Source organism: Crocodylus porosus, unplaced genomic scaffold, assembly GCF_001723895.1.
Source record: "Crocodylus porosus isolate Cpor-Errol unplaced genomic scaffold, CroPor_comp1, whole genome shotgun sequence".
Taxonomy (NCBI): domain Eukaryota; kingdom Metazoa; phylum Chordata; order Crocodylia; family Crocodylidae; genus Crocodylus; species Crocodylus porosus.
In genome coordinates, this window is record NW_017728886.1 from 38,563,383 (window position 1) to 38,589,776 (window position 26,394).

Below are 26,394 nucleotides of genomic sequence, written 5' to 3' on the forward strand. Positions count from 1 at the left end.
TACTGGTTGCTGTAGGTAGCAGAAACATTGGTGTTGAAACTAAATGCAAGGAATATGGCTGGGCCAAATCACATGGCTCCTTTACGCCACCTGTTGTACACGTTTTTGAGATCCTAGTGCATATCCTTTTTTCGTATGGAGGAAATGGGTTAAAATGAATTATTTGTCTGGTGGGACAGTGGAGAGAAGAACTGATCCAGTGAGCAAATACATTTCTATAAAAACACACACATTTACTATTTTGTTTTATTATCCAGTTCAAGTAGAGGGGTTGGACTCTTTTTTTTTTTTTTAAATCAGTTGTTTGTTTGTTTTTTCAATGAGTCATCATATGTCACCTCCTTCCTGTCCACCTGTTGCATATTTAGTTGTGGAGGACTTCAGGGGCTCAGTCGAAATCTGTAGAACTGCAGCAGCTATATCCACATTTTGAGATCCTAAAGAAAGAATTATTTTCCTAACAGAAAGGACTTCCTTTACTGTTACTGAAGTACACATAGTATAACTGCTGGGCAATACATGGTCATATCAAACTCAGGCAAGTGTATTTTGGAAAGAAAAAAGCTTTATTTTTATTGAACATATTAAACAAACATTCCAGTACAATAGCATATTCCATAAGTAATTATAACATATTACAAGCATAAAATCACTGGTCACCCTTCATCTCTACTTGTAGAAAAGCTTATATTTGTGACTACAATGACCACAGTCTTTTCCTGAGCCAGGCCTCTGCCAAAGCTGAATTTGGGAAATAGTCTTCTAACCTGGTCGCTGAGTTTCTAGTAGTTCAGTATGACAAGGATCATGGTCTAGCCATTTCCAATAATGGAAGACCTCGGTCAACTCTAAGGTATGAGCTGGGTGTAGGTATTGATCTCCTCTGCCAAGGTTAATGTGGGACAAACAAAGCCTTGAAAGAGCTGAGCTCTTCTTTGCCACGGATCCAGTCAGGGTTAAGCTTACAAGTGGTGGTGGTCTGTTCAGACTGGGGCTCCTTACCATCAAAGGAAGAAATTTAGACATCTTTTCCTTCTCCAGTTCTCAGCCAGAAGAGCAAGAGGGACAGTTTTGTGGTAACTTGATACCACAAGAGGCAAATTCAGTGAATGCATGACTTTGGAGCATGCATGGTATGCAGCATCCCAATGGCCTCTTGATTAACATTTAAATTTAGCCTTGTGTACATATGGTCAGGGCCTGGCTAAATTTTCCCCTTGCTCCTTTCCTTTCAGGCAAGGTAGAAAAAGGCATTGACTTAGTATAGAAGTTTAAGTGGTTTAGAAATTGCAATGAGATACAGCTTGAGTGTTTACTATATGGTTATACAGCAGAGTTGCTATCATTGTCATTTGAGTTTTTGAACTCTTGTGGGTTCCTCTCCCAGCCCTGCCTAATTCGTGTGAGGGGTCTGTCTAAACATGGGAATATAATAACAAATTTAATGATCAGTACAATGCAAGGAACAATGAGCGAAAGCACATATGCTTCTGGAAGATACCATCTGTACGATGAAGGGCTGAGGAACCTCTTTCCACCATAGCCCAGTGTATGTGCAGTACATAAAATCAGTGTCAAGTATCCCAGTTTGGACTATGGGAAAAGAAAAAAGTAGTGTAAATTTAAGATTGTCAGTTAAACTTCCAAGTAAATACTATTTACAACCTATTTATGTTTTGGATCTGATCCGAGACCATTTAGGTAAAGTTGCTTTATGTAAGGCTCATGTTCTTAACCAAAGCTTTGTTCAAATGGAGATTGAGAAAACACCTCTTTGTTTCCTGGCCATCCTGATAATGTTTTTCTGAAACACATACTTCCATCTGCCTGGAATTTTCATGAAACTACAGAAAAATTGGTGAATAACTTTTAACAGGCTTTAGAGCTAGTCCAGAAAAAAAATCTCCATACCATTTCAGTTTTTTCAGTGTCTAAAACCTTTCCTGATAATAGACCACTCACTCTCACCCCAACTCTAGTTCTGAAGACTAAACCAACGAATGATTTAAGTGTTTTATATAAACAAAGTGTAGTGTCCTATTAGCAAGATTATACTGTCTATAGTCATAATGATGCAATCTGCCAGAAATTCAATTCAAATTCTATTTTCCTTACACATGAGTAGCACCATGGAATAGGTGAGACCCACTGAAGAGGGATTATTGTTATAGGTGTCTAGACTTGAGTAGATGGGTACTACAATACCATATGATGATGAAGGGGCTGCAAAGGCAGATAATGCAATTGAGTGCCTGATGAGATGTGCCTTTACTGATAGACTTGAAAGGAAATTCAGACAGTGAAAAGGACGGAAATAATTCAAGATGGAGAAGAAGGATAAAGAAGTTGAATTGCAGGAAGAAGCAGAGAGAGAAAAGAGGCAATTTCAGGCTTGTTAATATTACTACTTAATGACTATTCCAAATTATGCCAGTACCTTGCACTCAAAGATGTTCTCTGCCATTGACCCTGAAGGATTAACCATTTTACAGTTTATAACTAAAATGTAAATTCTCTTCCAATAATGGAAAAGAAAAGTCTTATCTGACTAAAGGGCAGTGTAGTATCAGTACTGTTACATGCAACTGTCCTGATTTTAAAACATCACTGCCTTTGCAGCATGTCCAAATAAAGTATCTGATAATAGGGTAAATGAATCTCAGAAAAATCTAACACTTTCACCTGTCTATGGGCATGTGAAACTACTTTTAACTGATACCTCAAATTTTATGGTGGTTTCTTGTTCTAAAGATAGGACATTTTTTTTCTCATCTCCTTTTCTGAGATGCTTATAAGCTGTCAAAGTGGAGGTTCTGAAAAAAGGCCATTTCCTACAGCTGTCAGACATTATTATACATTATTCCAAGCTGGAAGCTGAGTTGTTAATATTGACCTTTCTTTCATGAAATATCAAAAAGTGGCAGCACAGTTGTTTGTATGTTGCCTACATATTGTTTGCACTTAAAAGTGACAACAACTGTTATTTTATTTGACAGCCCTTTTCCATCCATATTGTAACAGAAATGTCAAACTGGATTTATGAACCTTGTAATTAGTTAAATAACTTGGTCTTTTATTAAATAGTTGAAAATTCTGGGGGCTTGCTTGACATAACCAATGCTCTGATTTATATGCTACCTTTAGCTACTGCAGCTTTTCATTTGCCCTTTAGGGCTAAGTACAAAAAGTCAAAAAGCCTGAGGCTGAATGGATTCAATCTTCACAAATTCATCTAAGCTGTATAGATTGAACCGATAAGCAAGTGAACCGATATTCACTTTTGATTCCAGAAACGCTGGGAGGTGCCAGAAGCTGGGAAGTGCTCTTTCATGCTTCCTTGCTCAGCAGGAGCAGACAGCTTGGGCCAATGCTAGCCCACCCATTCTGCAAGGGTGGGTTTTCAGGGAAGATGCAAAGCATCTCGGGATGCTGGGGGACTGTAAGTTAACTTGAATCTGGAGAGGAACTAGGATGGAGGTTCAATAAACTGATATAACCTAAATCAGTTAAGTCTGAAACTACATCCATCCGGGTTTATCTTTAATTGATTTAGGCCATTTTGAAAGCAGTTTATGCGCACTAAACTTCTACTGTATTACAGATTTGAACCAATTTCTGATAACTTTTACCAGTTTATGTGTAATTTCTGTCCCTAGCCCACGAGCTCAACTTCCCTAATTTTACTTTATTCAGATGGTAAGCCCAATGCTTCTCTGATAGACTACAAGGGAGCACAGAAGTTACCAGGAACTCAGGAAAGAGAAGGGACACGAGGATAGTTTTTAAGTTGAAAAAGGTCTATTTCTTACCTGTACAAATCGAAATTCCCTCCAGTTGACATTGTTGCTGACTGAGGGCAAGGAAGTTATTCCCAGCAAGATGAACAGAAAAAATCCCAGGATCCCCAGTGCCAAATAAGAGTCACTATGCCAGCCAGTAGAGTGGATAAATTGATCTGTTTTGTTGTTCTTTATCTGAAGAAAAAACATCAGATAAACATTAGAATTTCAGTGTCAATGAATAGAAAAATATCTTCTAACTTTTGGATTAAGATAAATAGCAAAGATTTTCTGTAAATATATTAAGACAATCAGAAAGAGCAGACTGTTTCCTGAACAGTGTAATATATGTTAAATTGCCATTATGTGTAGCTTACTGAGATGGGAGTGCTAAAGTAGCATTAATGGCACTTTAATGTACACTATACATTACTGTAGACCCATTGAAAATGACAGGAAGGGGATTCTTTTTCTATAATGTGTGATTTCCTGACATTAGTGAATGTCCAACTTGTAAAGGGATGTGCAGAATTAAGGAAAAATATTTCTTTAAATTATTCCTATCAACTAATTATTCTATTTTGTTAAAACTTTGTTAAGATTAGAAAGAAGATGTGAGCAGAACTGCCCCATCTGACCACATCAATGACTTATGAAAAACAGAGGCATACGGGAAACGCAACTTAATCAATGAAAAATAAATTCAGTAGCATAATTAGCATAAGGTTAAAAAATAAGACTTTCAACATGAATTTCTGAAACTCCACTTATACAATAGTGTATATAAAGTGGAGAGTGAGAAGAAGGAAGAAAAAAATGGAGAAACCTACCTGAGAGATGACATACGAATTTAGTTTCCATCTTACGTAATAGCGAATAGGTATAACAAGGGTGTACAAAACATGTAAAAAAGCATAAGCCAAGGCCACTAGTCCAAGCTGCTTCCTACAGAGCATCCATTTGTCTAGCCAGTCTGGGAAACGGCTGTATTTTGTTCCTCTATGTAGCTGGATAATTGCAGCTATTACTCCAGGAAGATAAACCAAGGCAAGAAGGATGAGTGCCACTACTGGGCAGATCCTATTAGGAATGGAAATTACAATAAAAAATGAAACGTTTTTGTTTTCATAAACATAATTGTAGATGACTTCACGGATCAAACAGTAGAAAAAGAGGAATGCACTTAGGCCAAGAGACAAGTAGATGGGAAACTTCCACATTGGAAAGAGCTGTAATGGGTAATTCTCTATCTCTTTGGCTGCCAGAAGAGAGCCTTGATCCAGTGGTGTAAGGCCAAGAGTCCGAACAATACCCATCACCATTTCTTTAGCTTTGCTGTCATCTCCACAAAGAAACACCTGTAGTGACAGAAATCATTGTGACAATCATTATTAGTGCCCTGTATAACAGTACCACAAACTTCTACTGGCTTTTTTGCTATTTATACAACAGTGAGAGGTAGTACGTTCTGAAACAGATTTCAGAAGTAAAATCTTTCCGAAGGAAAGTTTATAACTTAAAGTAGTACTATCATATATATGAAAACAGCAAAATTAAATATGCTGGATATAAGCATTTAACTGGAACCCTTGGATTTTAACAACCACTTTGGAAGATAACTCCATCAAGCAGTTTGTAGACATATTAGTATTGTGTTGTTAAAGGATGATTGGACTTTACATAAATGGTCACAATCCTCCATTGTTACCTCACAACAGTTCACAAGGTTTCTAGAGGAACAAAGACACAAGTCATAGGAGCACAGACCACCTTTTATTAAAATAAATGCATATTTGCCTTTGAGGTAACACAGTGGAGGAACATCTCTCAAATATGTGTTCAAGGTAATACAAAAGCTCCCTCACCATTGGGCATTTATCAGGAGCACAGGGCAGACTGGAGAGTAGCAGAGTCTCATTCAGTCTCATTTCAGAGTCAGAGGAAAGAATCAACCTGTGTTTTTATTAACTCAGTATGATGACTTGTGGAGCTACCAGTCTTGTCTCTGTTAAGCCTAATTGTGGTGAGCAATGAACTGGTGCTCAGTGCGGGGGAAAAGCAGCTGCTCCCCCTCCCTGTGGCCGGCACCTCATGCTGCAGCTGCTCGGAGTCTGTGTGGGGCAGCCTGTGCCTGCTTTCCATTGCTACCGCTGCTGGGTGACACAGCAGAGAGGCAGGATAGCCCCGTGGGGCCTGTGAGCGGCTGCAGCAGAAAGCACTGGCCACGGGGGTGGGGGTGGAACGCTTTTTCCCTATGCTGAATACCAGTTCATTCCCCGCTGCTGCTGCCCAGTCCAGACGGGCAGTGTGGGGCGCGCAGCACTGGGGCTGTGTGCCCGTCCCTTCTTGTACTGTGGGGCTGGGGCGGGGGGTCCCAGACAGTGGGGGCTCTATGGAACTGGGTTAGCTCCCCCCTTTCCCTGCTGGTGCAACCCAGCCCGGCTTCACAGACCCCTGCCAGCCTGCGCCCTGTGCTCCTACCGCCCTGCTCTGAGCCCTGCTGGCCCTGGCCCTGGGACACTGGTGCAGGCCTCATGCTCCTGCTCACTTCCAGTCCCCTCCTGCCGCTTTCCCCCCTTTCCTGCCCACCCGCCAGCCAGCCACTACATGGCTACATGCGCTACATGGCTCCCATACCCACATCCATACCCCTACACACATCCCCACAAACCTCCATATGCAATCATTTCTGCATATACAGCACAAATGCACACAAATCAGGACAAAAACTATATTTTTAATTAAAATATATTAGTATGTAATTTGATTTTTAGTGTGTAATGTGGTTTTTTTTCCCCAAAGATGGTAAACCCTCTTCCCCAAAGGAGTACTTCCAGGGCCAAGGGGAGGGACTTCCAGTGGCAAAGGTAGGGGGCAGGACTGCAGGTCTCAAGATGGCGACCTGGGGGTGAGGCACCTGTCAAGGGGTGGGGCTACCCATGTGGCCCTTGACAGCTTGCTAAAACTCGATAAGCGGCCCTCCACCCAAAATAATTGCCTGCCTCTGGAATAAGGGCTTCACCATGGTTCCTGATGCTAGAACAGCCTTATGGGGACAATTCATTTGCTTCTCAGGACCTGTCTAACATTCAGGAGCCAAAGGTCAGAGAACGACCAGGATAGCTTATAGACATTGTTGCTCTGTCTGTTCCCCTAAGTAGTGGGCACTAAAGACCTGGCCCAGAAACCTCTCACCCCAGGTAAACACTCTGGATAAGTTAGGACATGCATTTATATTCAGTGAGCACCTCTCTACTCCTGCAGATACCCCTTACCTCATACTAGCCGGAATGGAAACTTGATTTAGACAACCTGATTCATGTCTTCCCCTTTCATCTCATTTCTCCTCCTATCATCCATGTCCATTCTATTATCTCATTTTGATTCTCTTCTCTTCTCTTTCTCTCATCTCTTCATTCATTTTCCAGCCTTTTCCTTCCCTTTTCTTTGTTTCTCAGGCTATCTTTCCCAATTCTTGCTCTTCCCCCCCACCCCCCATGATCCTTTTTCCCTAAAGCTGTTTCTTATTTTTCTAACTCAAAGCATTTTAGTGAATTTTAAAAATCCTCCCAACATTGTTGGTATCTAGGAGCAGGTTCCTTCCTCTGATCATTAACAGATAGAGATTTGTTTCTGGGCTAAGCTCAGTCATATCATGTTTCTGCTTAAAGGTAAATTTTAGTTCAGTTTATTTGACTTAAACAGCAGATTATTGTGAAAGTTCCATATCAGTCTTAGATTCTTTTCTGTCTCATTGATATGTTCACCTTACTGTTGAGTAACTGCCTAATGATCTATTTTACAAGAAACTCATGTTGCTTAGTTTTACCTGTCGGCTTGCATCCAATGTTCCTGACTGCAGGGCCCAGGCTGACACAGTGTTGAAGGCTTTTACCACCTTTGCACCTGGCACCAGTTGAGCAAGGTACTCTGCATTGGATTCAGGGTATTGGTTTATTTTTAGGTTGTTGCTTACATCCACCAATACTTTTCCATGGAGAACTTCAGTTAGCTCTGACAGAAAGTTGTAATGTTCTCTTTGGATTGCTACAATAATTATGTTGGACTTCTTTGCAGCTTCTGCATGGCTCAACACCTCTATACCTTTGGGAATCAAGCTGGAAGTCTGTGACTTTCGACTTCCAAACACTGTAGAGTAACCACATTGGAGCATCTTTTGTCCCAGGGACCTTCCAAAATCTCCTGTTCCAAAAATACACACAGTTTCTGGTTTACTTGGAGAGTCTGCAGTAAGATGGATCATGTTGGAAGAGTTTTTCTCCATTTCTAAAAAATAATGAAAAAACAAAGCAAGCATGAATACTTTGAAACTACTTTGAACTATCAAACTATCAGAATACTCTGACTGCACCCAGAATGTATAGTTGAGTTCTCTTTGCTGCTTAAAAACTTTAGCTGCAGACTCCCCTTGTCCCCAAATCACCCTACTGATGCATCACTGCTTACAGTTAAGGGGGCATCTTGGCTGGAACAAGCTTATGTTTTTTTCAGGAACTGAAACAAAATGACTTATTTAAGGTCACACAGAAAATCTATAAAAAACTAGACAATTCACTCCTGGTCTTAAGTCACAAGCTCAGCCTAACCACTAGCAAATCATTCGTCTAAAAGTAATCCATAAAAATAACCTATTGGGCATAACAGTAGGGGATAGCAACCCATCAGTAGAGGACTGTAAGAATTTATTTGACCTATTTGTATGCTCTGGTTTGTGAGATTACATCTTTCAACATGTTTAAAATAACTCTGATGGGTTTGAGGATTTTTTTTATAGTTTTGGTTATTTCAAAGGAGAACAGAAGACATGTATGTGTAATACTCATAAATAACTCTCAGTCATTACCTAATAAGGATCTACTTTCCATTTTTTGCACATTGTTCACTACAATGGACTATGAACATTTCTTGCAATATGGAATTATCTAGTAAAAATCTTTGAATCTGACCTTAAGAGGTCAGAAAGCCAATTCTGACTTGTAAAACATGGCCCTCCTAACTGTGACTTGAATGGAAACTAAATCATAGTCACTGTGTGTTATGCAGAATTATTTAAAATTATAAATGTATTTAATCAAGGATTCAGCAGTAAAAAGTAAATTTACACATTGTTGTCTCTGTTTTTTAAAACAGCATATTATGCATTTAATTACTGATGATTTGAGGTAAAGTGTCTGACCAATTTATCCAGCAAGCAATGATTTGACATTTGAGTTTTTGGCTAAGCATGGACATTTAAAAAGCCTGATCCAGAATCATTCTAAGTTATGCAGTTTTCTGTAAGTGGGATAGGTTAGATTGGTAGTGAACAGAACACACATTTGCTCTTTGGGAGAGGAGCATGCAGGCTGCTTGCAGTGGCTGAGGCCATGCATGCCCCACAGGCTCCCCAGGCTTCCAGAGACTACCAAGTACAGCTGAGTGCCCGAGCCACCACTGATTGGCTGCTGGGCATGGACGAGCATGCCTCCTCCTCCTGCCATGTCATCTGTCAGCCATGGGCTCACTCGTGCCCAGCAGCCAATTGGGCTCTGTGGTGCTATACCTGGTTGCAGGGGTTCTCCTGGGCTCAGTGTCAGGTTTGTGTGGGGTGCTTCATGATAGGGTTCATGCAGGGGCATAGTTGCCTTTCCCTTCCGTCCTGTGCTCCCTGTGGCTGACCACTGGGCAGAGGCAGGAGGCAGAGCTGTAGAAAGGGTCTGTGCTGATTCCGCTCTGTGAGAACTTGGGTGTGGGGTCTGCTGGGCACTCAACTGGAGCTGCTGAGCATGGGGCAAGTGTTAGCATGCCTCCCTGTAGGGGTGGCCTAGCAGGGAACCACAAAGAAGCCTGGATGTGACGTAATATGAATTGCTAGGGCATCTGGTACAGAAGTTTGATTCACTGGTCTAACCTAAATTAATTAATTTGAGTGCACATCAGTCCAGGTCTATCTTAGACCAGATTCCACCATTTTTAAACCAGTCTATGCACCAAATTTTTGTTCTCTTATAGATATAGACCAGTTTCCAATCACTTATACCAGAAAAAGTGTACTTGTCTGTACCTGGCCTTAGAAAGCATAAATATTTTCTGTTGTAAATGCCTCCAATTACAGGCCAAGCACATACAAAGCTGAAGGTTCCTCATAGGATTCTTGAGAACTGGAGTCAGAGAGATGATATAAATGAATTAAGAGCATCTAGTCTTTTCTAAATCTGCAGGATACCATTAGCTGCAATTGGACACTAGCGCAGGAAATAACAAGATATTTTGTAGGTCAAATGTATAATAGATGTTTATTAGGCTTATAACTGATTAACTGGCAGGGATGATGAAGTGACTGTGTTACTACAGGGCCAATCCTACTCCCAGTGAAGTCAATAGGTGTTTTTTCTTAAATTTCATTATGTTCAGGAGCAGGAAGATTATTTATATTTTCTCCACCAAAATGCCTTGAACTCTTATCCAGGTGTGACAGGAGTATTACTATTGGAGCTTTTCCTGTAATGGGCCAACTGCCTGCTTACTTGCCTGCCATGCCTTGATCTTATATGATTAATAGATTGTTGTAATCAGTGGGAGGCTGCCCATTTTCTGCACCCTGGTGACAGGGGGCACTACCTGTGGCTCCTTTTCCCCCCCTACACCGCCTCCCAAGCCTCGCAGATGGTGCTGACATGGTTTGACCTGGGCTCTGTTGTGTCTTGGCCCTCCTCTTTACTCCTGGGGAGCTCCTCGCTGCCCCCCTCTTGCTCTGGGGGCTGGGGCCAATGCACCCCACAAATGCTGCACCCTCCCCAGCTCCAGGAACCCCCACGCTACTGGGGAGTCCCTATGAGGCCTCCTCCAACCCCTAATAGCCTCACCCAGTCCTCCAGTCAAAACAGTGAACATAAGAACCCAAAGCCCCTGGACTACAACATAAAAACTTGACCGTCCGGTCAAACTAGATTCACTCCCTACTAGAGAGTGAAACAGAGAGGGAGGGAGAGCTCCCCAACCCCAGGAGCAACCGGGGGATGTTTACACCACCAGAGTTCTCCCCTCCGTCTGCCCTAGCTGAGTTCCTACTCCCACGGCTGCTGGAGAGGAACTGACCTCTTGGCCTCCTGCCTGGGTTTAAGAAGGGCTAAGCCCTGCCCCTTCCTGTCAGCTGGTTTTACTGGTTGCCCTGGCAACCAACACCTGCGCAGCCCTAGTGACTGGCAGCTGAGCCCCCCCTTCCCACCACTAGGGGTCTCTCCCAAGCCATCTCTGCTTTCAGGCACAGGGCACCTGAGTGCTCTGCGATACCAGGGTAGGGGAATGGTATGGCTGTGCAAAATTTTGCCAAATGTTTTGTTTTGAAGCTGTTTCAATTTGTTTCAAACTCAAAACAATGAAATCAAAACAAAACAAAAAGCCTTGAAACAGCTTCAAAATGAAATGAGGGCACTGGAAACGTTTTGAGTTTCGAAGCACCCCAGTGGTGGGAGGCAGGGGAGAGCCAGGGCTGCACTCTGAGCAGCTGTGCAGCCCCATGGAGCTCAGCCTGGTGGTGGGAGACAGAGTGCAGCCCTGGCTCTCCCCACCTCCCACCACCGGGCTGAGCTGTGTGGGGCTGGCGGGGCTGGTCAGAGCACAGCCCTGGTTCTGCCCACCTCCTGCTGCTGGGCTTAGCTTCACAGGGCTGGCAGAGTCGATCAGAGTGCAGCTCTGGCTGTCCCTGCCTCTCACTGCTACGCTGTGCTCTGAGCAGCTCTGCAGCCCCATGAAGCTCAGCCTGGTGGCAGGAGGCGGGCAGAGCCAGGGCTGCACTCCACCTCCCACTGCTTGGCTGAGCTCCACAGGGCTGCGGAGCCACTTGGAGAGCAGCTCTGGCTTTCTCCTGCCACCAGGCTGGATGACAGGAAGCTGCTGCTGCTGCTGCTGCCTGGGGCCAGAGGCAGCATCAGTCTTCCCCGGTGCTGAGTGCAGGCTGTGCCCAGTGCTGGTCCCAGGCAGCAGCGGCAGCCTCTTGTCATCTGGTGCAGATCCAGGGGCCAGCACCCTCCCGTGGGTGTGGGCCCCTGGATCTGTGTGCCAGATGACAGGATGCAGCCTGGGGCCAACGGCAGCAGCAATCTTCCTGTGTGCAAGCTGCATGCAGTGCCGGTCCAAGGCAGCAGTGGCAGCCTCCTGTCATCCACCACATATCCGGGGGCCTGCATCCGCAGGAGGAGTCCAGCACAGCCCTGCAGCCTAGGGGCATGGGCTCCTGGATCTGCATGCTGGACGACAGGAGGCTGCTGCTGTCGGTAAGTGTCATGAGTTTTGCTTTTTGAAGTTTGAGGTGCAGGTTCTCAGAAACCTCTGCACCTATCTCCTTGAAACTTGGCAGGCTTCATGCCCTCAGAAGGGACTACCATCCCTGCAATTTTTGTCCAATGCAAGAAATGACAAAGTTTTCAGCATTTTCATGATTTCCCATTATAGCCTATGGGCAAAACATTGAAACACATTGAAACAGTGAAACAGTTTTGACGAAACAAAACAGGATAGTGCTTCAAAACAAAACAAAAGGATGAAACTAAACACTGTCCCTTTGAAATGGTGAAATGGACATTGAAACAAAATGATGGTGTTTCACACAGCCCTAGGGAACAGACAGTACTGGAAAAATATGAAAGAAAGAACCCTCAATGCTCCTTTTTTGTCATAGGTTAGAGCCCTATGCCTGCAGTATGTATAAGGAATTTAGGAAGTTTCTGAGCATCTTCAATTCCCAATTAAGTTAATGGGATTTGAAGCTGTTTCCTACCTTGTAGGATCACGCCTTAATAAACACAGGTCAAATTCTGCTGTCATGCTCTCTCAATGAGTTGTGCTGTACCCAGTTAAACTATTGGTATGAATAAAGTAAACAGAGGGTGCCATCTACACAAGACACTACTGTGCAGTGCTTACTGTGCATGTATAAGCTACTACTAAATAAGGGGACTTTTACAAGTGCTCTAGGCAGCACTTTAATTAGAGCAGCTACGAGAACTGCTTTAATCAAAGCATTGCAGTGTCTTGTATATCAGCATCCCTGTGCTTCAAAATGAGGCATAACTAGAAATGTTGGCACTCTGGGCAGAGGTGCCAGGAAGTGGGGACAGAGGATGGGGGTGGTGTGCCAAATACCAGAATCTTACTTGACCTTGGCTGCTGGGGATACGAGTGAAGCCTTACCTGACCCAGCTGTGGCTGCTACTGCTGTGGTGGCATTAGCTCTCCACACATGGGTTGCTGCTGCCACAACCATTGCTGCTGTGTGGGCTTCCCTGGGTCTGCTATTTTTTGCCTCCCATCTAAAGTGTTGCCCAGTGCTGGTGCCCCACTTGCCCACTGGTTCAATCTAACCAATGATACTGGTCCAGTCCGACCTTGGCCAATTCACTGAATGTCTCTTTGCCTTAGTTCCTGGGTTGTTGTATGGAAAATAGTATTCCCTTTCTTCTATCCTTTGTTTAGCTTACCTGTTTAAATTGTAAGGTGTTTTTCCCACCCGGCAGGATCTATATTGTGCTATAAGCATGTACTTCTCTTTGTATCGCAGAACCTCTAATCTTTGCTGCAGCCTTTAAGAGCTATAGTGATATATTAAATAAAGAAAAAAAGATGAACACAAAGTTTGTTATATTAATAGTGGGTTTTCTGAAATAGCATATTATGGAATCTTTCAAAATAGCCATAAAAGATGCATAATTAATATCTAGTTAATGCTACAGATTTCACATTATCGTTTATTCCACAATTTAGATAGAAAAAAAATACACATTTTAAATTAAGCTTTCTTCTGAGCCTTCTAGAAATGTGTGCATCCTTTAATAAGCATTCAATTAAAATGAATTGCAGTCTTATTAAATAGCTTCAGCAAAGGAGGAAGCTATGAAAAAAGTTCATGGTAATAGATTTAGAGTTACTTGCCTTTAAACATATGCCATTATGATATATTATAGATGCTTACTCAATTACAGATACTTTATCAGAGAGACAGCTTTGCAGGAGAATTTTGCAAACTAATGTTAAATGTAGCATTATTACATCTTGTTGTTTTAGATCTACACTCTACTTTTGATAGTAAATAATTCAAGACATTTTGCCTTGAAGCATGGAAGCTTGTGTATGACATGCTGTTTTAAAACTTGATATGAAAAAATAATAAGGATATTAGAATTAGGATTAAATATGGAATGCTCGGTTATGTTATAAAGAAGAAGAGATACGATGACCTCACCCCCTGATCCCTGCAATGGGTTGTTTGAGGACTGGCTATTACATCAGGATACTCATGCTGCCTTGCCTTATATTTTAACTCATATAACTTATATAAGTTATATACTTATAACTCTTGCCTTATATTTTACCCTGCCAGTAATTGCAGAAAGATTACCTTGTTCTGGAACAAATCAAATCTTCTCTGAATTTTTCCTAATAGTAGTTAGTTATGTAATAGAGGTAAAGGCAAAGTGATTGAGTGCTGTTACATACACAGACTTAACTGAACGCAATTCCTCAGGTGTGTTTGTGAATCATATCACTTATGTTGCCTGAATTACAGAAATGCATGTGAAGATGTTATTTAATTGCTCTAAACATGCTTACATGGGTTGATGATCTTACAGTTGTCTGGGGAATTATTTCTTTTTTTTGTTTCTTGGAGTCAGTCAGTAAGATCTACTGTGGGGGGCATCTACACATATGCTTTACTGTGGAATTGACTAATTAACTCTAAATTATCACCATCTATGTGTGTAGTGTTATGAGGCTGGAGTAAACTAATTAATTCCACCATAGGATAGTACTGCTTAACACAAGTACTAGCTTACAGGAAATAGTTTCAGTTACAGGAAGAGGAAGGTGAATAGTTCAGCTGAATCCTGAACTTTTTACTTGCATTAATCTTTATCTTATGCTTGTGATAGTTTCTTTTAAACAGAAACGCCAAACCCTCATTACCCTGTGTGACTCAGATTGTGGTGTGTTGTAAGTTTTAGATTCCATTTAGGGAAGCCTCATTTTTATTTTTAACCAGCAGATGGCAGCAGAATCTTGTTTTCCCTTGATGTGTGAAATGGTTCACAATATTTTCTTGAAAAAGGGATCCAAGAAAATTTTTCTTGGTTCTTTAATATAAGCGTTCAGAGCCTATACAGACAAATGCCAAATAATCTCACATCAATATTTAAACTTTGTTTCACCTCCATTCCTGTATTTTTTTTTCCTGTGGAGCTTGAACTCATTACTTTTTTGTGTCTTTAAAAGAGAATCCATATGTGGGCCCCAAAATGATGTGCTTATTTTTTTTGTCCTATGATGTTGGTGGGAAGATGCTTTTCATTGAGTTCCACTGCTCTGTAGAGGAACTAAAATCATAAGAAGATGCTATTCCTGACCCAAAATGCTAACAATATACATTTGATAGAAATCACCAAGTACATACCTGTATGATGCATGGGATGAAGGTACAACCTTTTTTTCAATGATTTAGATCTTTAGTTATTTTTGTTTTAATTAAATATTTGATTTTATATTTTTGGTCAATTCACATTGAAAGGCATCATAGGAGAAACATGTTTTGCGGAAGGTTCTGAATGGAAAGAAGGATGTTGGCATATAAGAAAAATAAGGAGTTTCTTTATGAGTACTGGTTTGGAAGAAGCAGTGAAGGTAAGAGCAGAAGCAACTGGAGAAAGTACAGAACTGAGTGTTGAGATGAAGGCTGGGAGGGAAATGTGTGTACACCCTTGATGGTGAAGATGAGACAGCTGTATTTTGCTACAGAATATCTGATGAAACCAGTGCAATGATTCAGAAAGTAAAGTGATATGATTAGAGTGACAAAAAGAGCACTCTAGTGTTTACAGAAGAAGAGGTGTCAAGTACATCAAAGATCCTGGGGAACTTATTCTACCCAAGCTATGAATTCTATTTCCATGTTCTTGTAAGCAGCAAGAGGAGGGCTACTGCTGCTCTGTGATACAGCAGAATCCCGAAGTTCCTAACCCAACGTGAAGACGAGACTTTCAAAGTATCCGGAGGTTTACAGAGCTGCAGCAAACAGCTGTGTGGAGCAACTCATGAGCTCTAGCTGACTGGGGAAGTGAAACCTTTGAAATAAAACCCTCAGGAAACAGCTGAGTGGCTCATCCTTAATTCAGAATTCAGCAACCCACTGAGAATTGCATGGGTCGCAGACCATCTAGGTATGAATGATAGGGGTTCTGCTTAATAACAAACAGTGCTGAAGCAGAGGCACCGCATCAGAGTAGATTTATTGGTCATTTTAGTAGAGATACCTTAGAAGGGAGCAAAGACCCTGTATAAAATTTTGCAACAATATTGTAACATTCAGGGCTTGAGGTTTGCCAGGGTAAATACATAGGAAATCACACAGGAGTCACGGTAAACAGGCCAACAACAACAGACCTGGGACACTGACGGATGTTCAGGGCCCTGCTCTAACTCATGGTGCTTTACAGAGAGCATCATGAGTTAGAGCCCTGCCCTGCCCTGCCCTGCCCTGTTGGGTTGGGGGAACTTGAACCTGCCTGCACTGCCCCAGGCCACCAGTTGAAGTCACTGGCCAGGACTGCCACAGCCCTGCTCCCCTCCAGTTCTGGGCTGTCAGCAGAGGGAGCGAAGAGAGCAGAAGTAGCTGAAGGGCTGCTATGCCCAGCCTGAGCTGGAGGGGGTGTGGAACAGAGGCCCTTGCCTCGTGGGTCCCACAAGCTGCCCCAGCTGGGGCACTGGGGGAGCTGGGCTGGGCCTTTGTGACGAGGGCGCTCTGTTCTACCCACCTTGCCCCCTCCAGCTCAGACTGGGCTTGCCCAGCAGTTGCTACGGCAGCTCTCAAGCAGCCCGGCTGGAACTGGGGGGGTGGATGGAATGGAGCCCCCGCCTCAGGGCCCCAGCCCAGCTCCCCCCAGTACCTCAGCCGAGATCGCGAGTGGGGCCCACCAGGTGAGGGACTCAGCCCTGCAGCTACTACTGCTCCCTTCACTCCCTCTCTGCTGACAGCCCTGGGGGGCAAGTGAGGAGGCTGCATGAAAAATGAACTCTCAAGGGCATACAAATTCCCTAAGGCACTCTAAAGCAGAGCACCTTAATGTGTTACCTGATTAGGTAAGAGTTAATTTTTTGCACAATTGGCCATTTTAGAAGTGCTCTGCAGCTGTGCACATGTTAGGTCACAGCTCTAGAGTGCTTTGGGGGGCCTGATTGTGTGGAAAATGTCACTTATGTCTGTGCCCCTGTATGCTGAGTTTGCCTTTGTCACTCAAACCTGTCTCCTCATATTTAAAAAAGGGTTATTTTTATTCCCCTATGCCTAACAGCACAGGGAAGAATCTCTTGAGGTCACCTTGGAACTAAGTGCTCTCACTGAGTTTAATTTATTGCGATGCTGCTGTGCTGCTCCTAAACTCCTGATCTCTACTACGGGGTATGTCTACACCAGGAAGAAATAAAGCCACCTTGAGTTAGCATTACCAAGATGGCTAGCTACGAATAGAAGAGCAGTGAAGATTAGGTAAATGGAGTTTCAATTTGCATTATTGGCTTGAGGTTCTGGGCTCCAGTACAGTTTATCAAGATGTTAACATGGTTTTTTATTGTCTTGTCTTCGCTATGATTTGAACCAGGGTTATGTAGCTCAGGTTAGCCAGCATAAGTTAAGGAGCAACCTGTTTTGTTTTGTTTTTTCAAGGAAGGAAGCCAGCATTCAAGGTGATACTGTTGTTCATTGGTAACTGTTACATCTATCCCTACCCCAGCATTCATTTTGATCTACATAAATGTCACCTCTTGGTCAAATAAGAAAAGACTGTGATCTTCCTATTAAGTTGGCACCTTGACAGCCAGTAGCATAACTTGGGGGGCAAGTGGAGCACCACCCCTGGGCACAGACTAAGAGGGAACATCAGAATCCCTCCAAAAGTTACTGCCAGCCGGGGGTGGGGGGAGGTGGAAAGTGAGGTGAGTAAAATGGTGCTGTCCTCCCACCCTGGGGAGCCTTTGCCAGAGGAGGTACATCCCTGCATCTAATATGTATGTATTTAGCAGGGGACGTGGACAGAGCACCGGGGGTGGCACCTAGGGAGCCTGCCCCATAGGACTGCTGCTGCATTATTGAAGCCCATGGTCTACAGCAATCAACTCGCCCTGCCCCAGCAGCTCCATGAGCTCAATACACCTGCTACCCGTATCTCCTGAAGGTTTTCATTTATTTCATCCAGGTTATTATGTGTGTCTAGAAAAGGACACTCCCTATAGCTAGGCAGAACAGGGGCTGTGCTTGTACCTGGCTTCTGTGTGGAGCGTACCTTTTGCATTCTTCCCTCCACGTGCCTGTCATCTGTGTGGTGTTTGGATAAACCCTGACTTGCTCTTCTGAGCAACGGAGTACACATTTCTATTTGGGAATTCATCCAATATTGATTGGCAGTTTTTGTGCCTTTCTGTCCTTCTGAGCCCTACAGTCTCTGTCCTTATCACTTTGTAGGTTGGTTATTCACAAGCAGCAGTAACCCTGGACTGCTTTTGTAGATGCCTGTCTTTTTCCTGGAATGTCTGAGACCAAAATCATTTCCAATTCGTTTTCAAAAGGAACTGGAAATCTGGAGATGCCAGGCTTGGAAACTGCCTCCCCAAACCTACTTAAAACCAAATGTTCTAGCAACAACTTGAAAAAGAGACTGAGTACAGGTATAGTGATGATTACTGTCATATTCATGCATCTGTATTAAGAATTTTCCCATGTGTATCTTAATCAGGGCATTTTCATGGTTTTTTGGAGAAAGAAGAAATTCTGATTTAACAAGTCACCTCAGATATATTTTCACTTAAAGCTAATTTCACTTAGAAATTATATTACTTCTATGGCTGTCACAGATGAAAACACAATAATACATGGTAAGTTACTTACTGATACAGAAATGTGAAAACAAATCCTGCCTTCACTTATAAACTGTTTTTTCTGTCTTCTAGTTGGGAGGCATACACAGCTAAACTGCATTGTTGTACCATGATTTATACTGTTTCTACAAAGAAAAACGCAAAACAGTGACAGGGATCAAGTGCTTAAGAACATGTTGCAACAAACTGTTGGCCAATCTACTTTTAAGTAAATGAGGTTCTTTTCTGAGTAGCTTCTTGTGGCAAGAAGGTCCTGAGCCCTGACAAAACTGATAAAAACAAATTGTTTGAGATGATAAATCCTACTCCTGAGGATATTCTGCTTCCTACATGTCTTCTTTTTTTATCAGGAGAACACTAAAGCTGCCTGGAGGCTCTTCAAACATATGAAGTATAGACCTAAATGGATGTGCTTAATGTTTATCTAAATCATAACAAAGTATTGAGAGAGCTGCAAATCTCACCATCTCAGACTTCCCCATAAATACATAAGATCCGGCTGAAAGTCAAGTAATTTTCTCTGCATTTTCAGGGTGTTGACCTGTTCTACGTTTAAAGGCATCAAGCATTAATCCAGTCTAGTCAGCTGCACGCTGAATGGGCATTTTGTGGAATCTTCTAAGGCTTCAGAGATGAGAGAGGCCTGCTTAAACTACAGGGCTATGTGGCATGGGATTTAGCTCAGCTAGGCCAGTAACTTGCTTTAGGACCTTAGGGACTTAAACTCACATTTTCAAATTACGTGTGTATTGGTAAACAGAAATCTTGGGGGTTTTGGTCAGGCCTGTGAGGCTCTGCATTTTCCTTAGTACGGGGCTAAACCTATAAAGTAATTTGTAGTTGGCGATAGTATAATGGTGGGGGCAACTTAAAAATGCCTATTGTATGTGTTTTATATTGTATTCTCTACTCATTAAAAGCAAAGTGAATTTCAATTATGACTCATATCCTTTTGGCCTCTCAAGAAACTGCTAAGAATGATACAGGAGTGGTTCATTTACAAAGTATTGATTGGCAGTCTCTCAGAAGGACTCTGTTAGGCACATTCATAAAATATAAGGTGGTTGGGTATATTCTTACAGTCAAATAAGTACTCACAGGTGCAAAACAAGACACTGCAAACAATAAAAAGCAAAGAGTTAAACCAGTTTATTCAGAATGAGCTCCAAAAAGTCTGGGCTGGACTTCTCCCTTATATAAGTGTAACTTGATTTCAAAGCAGCTTTGGCCTGCATAAACAAGCGGAAAATCAAATCTATTCTGACTTGTTGCATACTACTTTTCATGTGGAGATGAACAGCTTAAGTCAAAGGGTAGGCTACCTGCTGCTTCAGAGAAGTTTCACTGGGGTTTCTTGGCTCTCTCTCAAGCCGGGGAGTGGGAAGAGAAGGGAGAACAATTTAGAGTTTTTAAAAGAGAAATGGCACAAACAAGTGGTGGGCTTGCCAAAACAAATTGACCATGTGATCCGGTTTTGGTCTGGATAGAGTCCAGAACTGCTTATACAGCATTTTGTTTTGTCTGCATTTTTGTTTGACAGTGCTGTGCTTGGGGATGCTAAGAAGGTACTGTTTTGGAAGATATTTGTTGCAACAGCACACTTTATCAGCATCTTTGACTCTCTGAAATAAAACACACTAGTGCAGGGGTTCCCAAAGTTTTATGCTGTGGTTCAGCAAACCATGGCCTGGATGTGGCTGTGGTCCAGCAAACCGCGGCCCAGCAGTCACAGCCGACCGTGGCCAGAGTTTCCAGCCAGCAGACAGATCAGGATACCCCCACTCCCCAGGCGGGGGAGTGGGCCAAATCCTGCGCTGCCATGGGCCTTGAGGAAGGAGCTGAGGCCTCTCTGCCCAGCACTGGGGAGCCACTTCCAGTCCGGCAGCTGACCCACTGCAGCCTGGCACCGGCTGTGGCTCGGGGATTGAGAACCCCTGCGCTAGTGTATTTCCCCCCACCCCCTTTTGTTCATTTTCTTTGTCTCTGCTATGACCCTGAACATCTCATTTGTTTTCCCTTGCAAAGAAGAGAACATTAACAAGGTCAAGTTGCACCTACGAAACACAGTGCTGGACTTGTGCCTAATGCAAAGTTTCCCATTAAAAAGCATCAGAATAACATTTTCTGTTTTCCTTGAAACTATTCATTAGTGGAGAAAAGTTTTCTGTTAAAATTCTTAAGCAGTTCCACCACCAGCATATGGGAGACTTCTGGTCTCAGAAATGCAGTGAAGCCAGGAATGTTGCACCTTCTCTTTCAAAATGGAATTAATAAGGCTGGATTTAAAAGCAGCTGTGCACACAAAAAATGGGTTAGTTTATTTGCTAAGAGGCTTGAAAATCTGCAACACTGGTAGAGAGCAGATAAAAATCTAAATGCCATAAGGCCATATTTAATGGTCTGAACTCCCACTGACTTCAGCAAGAGTTGTACATGTCCTGATGATAGGTTCGTTCCACTACTGTTACCTACTTTGCATTATAAATAGGGTTGGAATTGGAAAAAAATCCAAGTATACCTGGCTGTTAACTTAGCTAAATGTTCATAACGTTCATGTGAGAGGCAAGGATTTCTTTGGGTAATATCTTTTATTAAATCAACTGCACAGTTGAGAGAGAATTAGATAAACTTTCCAGTGCAAGACATCTTCATGTCTGACTTGTTTTGATAAATGCTTTCCTTATTAATAGTCTTATTAATTTATTGCATAATTACCAAGCTGTTTTGAATAATCCTAGCTTCACTTAATGCCCAGTCCTGCTCTTTTGGTTCTAAGATTGTAGCACTGTTCCTTCATAATCTCCCCGTTTAAAATATTCTTAAAATAGAATGATGCTAGCGTTTAATTGTCTAGCAGATAACCTCTCCAAGAAGTTTCTTCATGTTTAGGACAGCATAACTAGAGTTCTTCTTAAAGAAACTTATTTATAAAGCTGCTATCACACATGATTAAAAGATAGACTATAATAATTTGTCTGGAATTAAAACTGGTGGAAATAAGACGAGGATCTGCTTTAAATGCTGATGCCATTTTTCAACCAGTTTTTAGTGGCTGATCTCATACGATTTATTACATTATAATTACTGTCATTTTAAAGTGCTGAATAACAGGAAGCTACAATAAGGTTCGGGTTTCTTAGATTTACAAATATATTTAGTATTATTCATTTCTCTTTTTTAGAGTGTTATGGTGTGCATTGAGACTAAACATGTTGATTGTTTTCTGTACACCTAATATTTGCCAATGTTGCTACCCTGCATTAGGAAAAAGTATTCTAGGAAAACATTACAATTTGCTATATAAGGCCTCAGAGTTGATTTAACCTTGAGACACTATGAATTCCAAAGCAATCTCTGAGTTATACAATTCCACATCTAAGGATTAAGGGCTAGATTCTCTAGTGAATCAGGGCTGCCTTGTTTCATGCTCTCAGTACAAAAGTGGAAAGGTCAGCACAATCAGGCACACAGACTATGGACAGAAATTACACATAGATTGGTATAAGTGATCGGAAACTGGTTCAAATACAACAGATGTTCAGCACACATAAACTGCTTTCAAAATGGCCAAAACTGGTTTAAGATAAACCTGGATGGATGTAATATCAGGCTTAACTGATTTAGGTAAAATCTGTTTATTGAATATCTACCCCAGATTCCCTCCAGATTCAAGTTAAGATATGATCCCTCAGCATCCCACAATACTTTGCACCTTCCCTGCAAAACCCACCTGGCAGGGTGAGTGGGTGTGCTAGCTCTAGCCCAAGCTGTCTGCTCCAGCTGAGTAAGGAGGCATGCTTTAGCAACCCCAGCTTTTGGCCTGAGGCATGTGGCTACATTTTTCAAATCAAAACTGAATGTCTTTTCAGTTGCTTATCGGTTCAATTTATGCAGTTTAAACTAACCTGCAAAGATTGAATTGATTCAGCTTTGGGTTTTTTGATTGTCTGTACTTAGCTTGAAAGAGCAGCACACTGCAGGATAGCTGAGCTGGCATAGCAATATTAGGGAGCGAGGAAGCAGATATGACTTTTTCCTTTCTGCTCTCCTGAGACTTAGAGCTGAAGTGCCGTCCTCTTTGAGTCTCTGACACCTGGCAAAACTTAGAGCTGTCCTCAGGCAACTAGACCAGCATATAGCCGTCAGGAATCTATAAGGAAAAAGTGATCTCCTGGCCTTAAGTTCTGTCTACTGGCCTACACAGTGCATTTTTTAGGCAAGGGTGTCAGATTACTTACAAGATGCTGTAGTTTGTTAGTCGTTTTATTTCTTCATCGGTAGCTATTTCCTTTCCTCTGCTACCAGGAAGCATAACTGTAATTTGTTCTTACTTGGGAGTGCCACCCCCACAAGAGGTCTGGGTTGCTGCATGCAGAAAGTTGCAACAAAAATGAGAACTGGAGCTATCAGCTGTGTAGCCGACAGGATGGGGCCAGAATCTGAATCCAAAAGGGAAGGGGTAAAAAAGAAGATCTCATTGATGAAGGATACCACGCTAGATTTTCATATTTTTTTTCTTTATACTGGGTAACTTTTCCAAAGTTGGAAATGCATTGAAAAATTAGTGTGGAAAAGGAAGACATGCAGCTAGAAGGTAGGAATCAAGGGGTTTGAATTATGGGGGAGTTCAGGGGGTCTGAGCCCCCCCACAAGAGATGAGAGCCCTCCTATAAGGTTTTAAAATCCTAACCTGGGGGGAGGCCTTCTGATTTTATTAGGGCATCATGATGGGCAGCCCAATTTTTTTTGCAGACCCCACCCCCACAAGAGTCAAAGTCTAATTCAAACCCTGGGGGAATGGACCCTGGACATGTATTATTTTTTTGTGCTCTTAGGGGCAAAAAAGAAAAGCCAGGGGGAAAGTGTGTGTGTGGGGGGGGCGGGGAGAAAGAGAAATTCAGAAATACAATAGAAAATCAAAAATAATTTTCAAAACCATTATGAACTGAGAACTTTGAGGATACCTGGAAAAATTTCTGAAAAAACACCAAAAATTATGCAATGCAATGATTTTTTCCTACAACTTTTATTAGTGAGTATGCCTGGAACAAAGTAGTAGGAGTACCTCAGAAACAATATAAATATTAATTAATAAACTGGATGTTTAGAAGCAGACTAAGAGTTAATGCAAGAGGCTTTATAATGTTCTCATCTAAAGTCTTGTGTCTGTGAATTCTCAGTGACCCCATAATGCTCTTATATACCAGTAGGGTGGCACCCAAAGATAGTACTTTAGCCAATTACCTATCATCCATCTTTTTAAAAGCAAAAATAATTTAGGAACATGTGGCTGCCCCTACGATGAACAAGCATTAAAGTGTTTCTTAAACTAGGAGAAGAAAGTGCTGATATGGTTTTTGATTTCACATGGACTATTTGAATATGTTGTTGTTCCACTAAAGTACTTAGCTATTACATTTTTCCACTGTAAGAAATCACAGATGTCAACAAATCTGGAAGCTTCAGAAAGGCTGTATCTTTTAAAAAAATGCTACAGCTTCAGCTAAGTGCACCGTTTTATAAAATTACAACAGTCTGAACAAATGTGCAGCAGTGTGAGTGATATTTTATGTTGAAGGCTTACAGGGAATATGAAATTTTCATATATCAAAGCTGAAGGACAATTTTGACAGCTGTAAGTGTTTTCTGAATGAATAATGTGATACCATACAAGACAATAAAAAAGACAAATCCTTTCTCATCTGCAGCAATAGAGACCCTTTCCTATCCACCTACAAAATATATTTTTTAAACAAGATTATTATTGAGATTTCTCTCACCAGAGAAGGAAAAAATGCAATCTGGTATAAATCTCAAAAAAGTCTGTTTCTATCTTTCATTTGAACAGCTGATGAGTTATAATTTTGGGAAGAAACAAATATCACTTGCATTTCTCTATTTATCAAAATCCAAACCGAAACTTTTGGTGCTGTCTTTTGAAAAATCTGCTTTTCAGTTTCATCTTTTATTTTTTAACTGACTTAATTGCAGGTGATTTGTTGACATCCTTTAAATATGGCACATGACTTAAAGTCTAAATACACTTTGGTATCAGACTGTGTGAAACCTTTGAGTACTAACAGGTGTATCTGATTTCCTGTTCTTCATTCATTTCTAGATAACAAAGTCATAAAAATGTGCTTGCATCTCAATACCCCTTTTAACCTCCTTCTTTGAGTAGTAATTAACTAAAAAGACAGGGAATAAGAGATCTTTCTGTATTTATAATAGTGAGCAAAGCCAAAGCAAAATTGTGCAGGAGATACAAAATTTGAGTCCTTGCCCATGTAAACTATGCAAAGAAGGTTGGCAAAAGAATTACTTTAGTTCAGTGAGAGTAATGGGTAGGCAAGCAGGTTCACAAGCACTTTTCATCTCTTAGCGGTAGGAAACCTGAGAAATGTTTTTAAAAAACTTACCTATACACCCAACTTAATATGGTGCCTTTAGGCAAATCAGCACTTCTCCAGCTGCTGAGATGCTGGCTGTGCTGCAGCAGTAGCAGCTGGGTTGAGGAGCCGCACAGGCGTCTTATTGCTTGAAGCAGAGTAAAAGATTCCTAGGAGCCTCCCAACCATTTATCAAGCAGAGGGAAACAACGGGGGAGAAGGGGTGGGGAAGATCAGCAGATTTTGCAAGACTGTCTGAGAAGAGTGAAAGAATTTCCCATCAGAGGCTTAGGGAAAGCCCCAGACCTAGTATTTACAGGCTGAGGTGAAGCTGAGGTTGCTTTTGTTATGCTGGCATTGACATACATACCTCTTGGCTGTCAACCAGCATTATGGTCTGGCTGCCCTCCTCCAGTCTTAAGTCATTGGATGCAGTTGTGTAAGACAGGGATTTTTTAGGGACATAACCACTCGAAGTATGTAGGGCCAGATTCTTCTTTGTATTACAGCCATCTTGTGCCATTCCAGGCATTTGATAGGACTTGTCAAAGTCTTGTAAAGAGGGAGTGGTCAGAAAAAAGAGGGTAGGGTTGGCATGTTCCTGTTCCCTAGCTATTCTCACTTGCCAGAACAGTTCTAGGGAACTAGAAGCAGCCACACAGGAGGTACTGGGGACTGTGAGTTTAATGACTGGGAGTATGGGTTGATGACTATAAAGCTCTTCTTGTTCTGTGCAGCAGATTAGAAGTGCAAGCAAAATGAAACAGATCTTCTGCAGGCACCTTAAGCACTGAGCGATCACCGAATACTACCTGGCTCCAGGACTAAGAAAGAACTAAGAAAATTCCCTGAGTGCAAGAATGGATTATTAGCACCTGATGAAGAAGACTGCTGCCAACAAAAGCTTATGCCTTTCTAAATGGGTTAATCTCTAAAGTTCTATCCTGCCCTGTCAGTTAACTCAGATACAGGAGACTAACTATGAAGTTGTATTAAAGAATTTGAGGAGTAGTGTTTACTGTATAAACATGAGCACACGAGTGATATGTTTTTAAATAGAGAGCAGGAGCTGAAATCATAGAAATTATGACTGAGGTTTAAGGATGAGAAGCCAGTCTTTGGAGAGCTGCATCTCTGATAGGGGACTTGTGATTAGGGCATGGAGTAAAAATCTTAGGGTCAGTCTCCTGGAAGATCCTTGCCATAGTAGTTAGACTTTTCCAAGCAGTGGAAGTCACCCAGGCTAGAAAGGTGCCAGTGCTCTGACAGTTGGATATTAGCATACAAGCTGGTCTGGTGTCAGTAAC

The 26,394-nt window shown here is 42.0% G+C and overlaps 1 protein-coding gene across 3 annotated transcripts; it reads right to left on the reverse strand.

Moving 5' to 3' along the window:
- Positions 1 to 545: 545 nt before the first annotated feature.
- STEAP4 (STEAP4 metalloreductase) lies at positions 546 to 25,262 on the reverse strand. Of its 3 annotated transcripts, XM_019532897.1 has the most exons (6): positions 25,118 to 25,262; positions 13,259 to 13,369; positions 7,609 to 8,066; positions 4,610 to 5,137; positions 3,810 to 3,974; positions 546 to 1,593 (listed from the first exon to the last, which is right to left on the reverse strand). In XM_019532897.1, the coding sequence occupies exons 3-6, from the start codon at positions 8,062 to 8,064 to the stop codon at positions 1,324 to 1,326; spliced, it is 1,419 nt and encodes a 472-aa protein (XP_019388442.1). In that variant the 5' UTR covers positions 8,065 to 8,066; positions 13,259 to 13,369; positions 25,118 to 25,262; the 3' UTR covers positions 546 to 1,323. The 3 variants fall into 3 exon arrangements, with proteins under 3 accessions (XP_019388442.1, XP_019388426.1, XP_019388434.1); XM_019532881.1 differs by lacking the exon at positions 13,259 to 13,369; XM_019532889.1 differs by lacking the exons at positions 13,259 to 13,369; positions 25,118 to 25,262 and adding an exon at positions 22,937 to 23,065.
- Between the last annotated feature and the right edge of the window lie 1,132 nt (positions 25,263 to 26,394).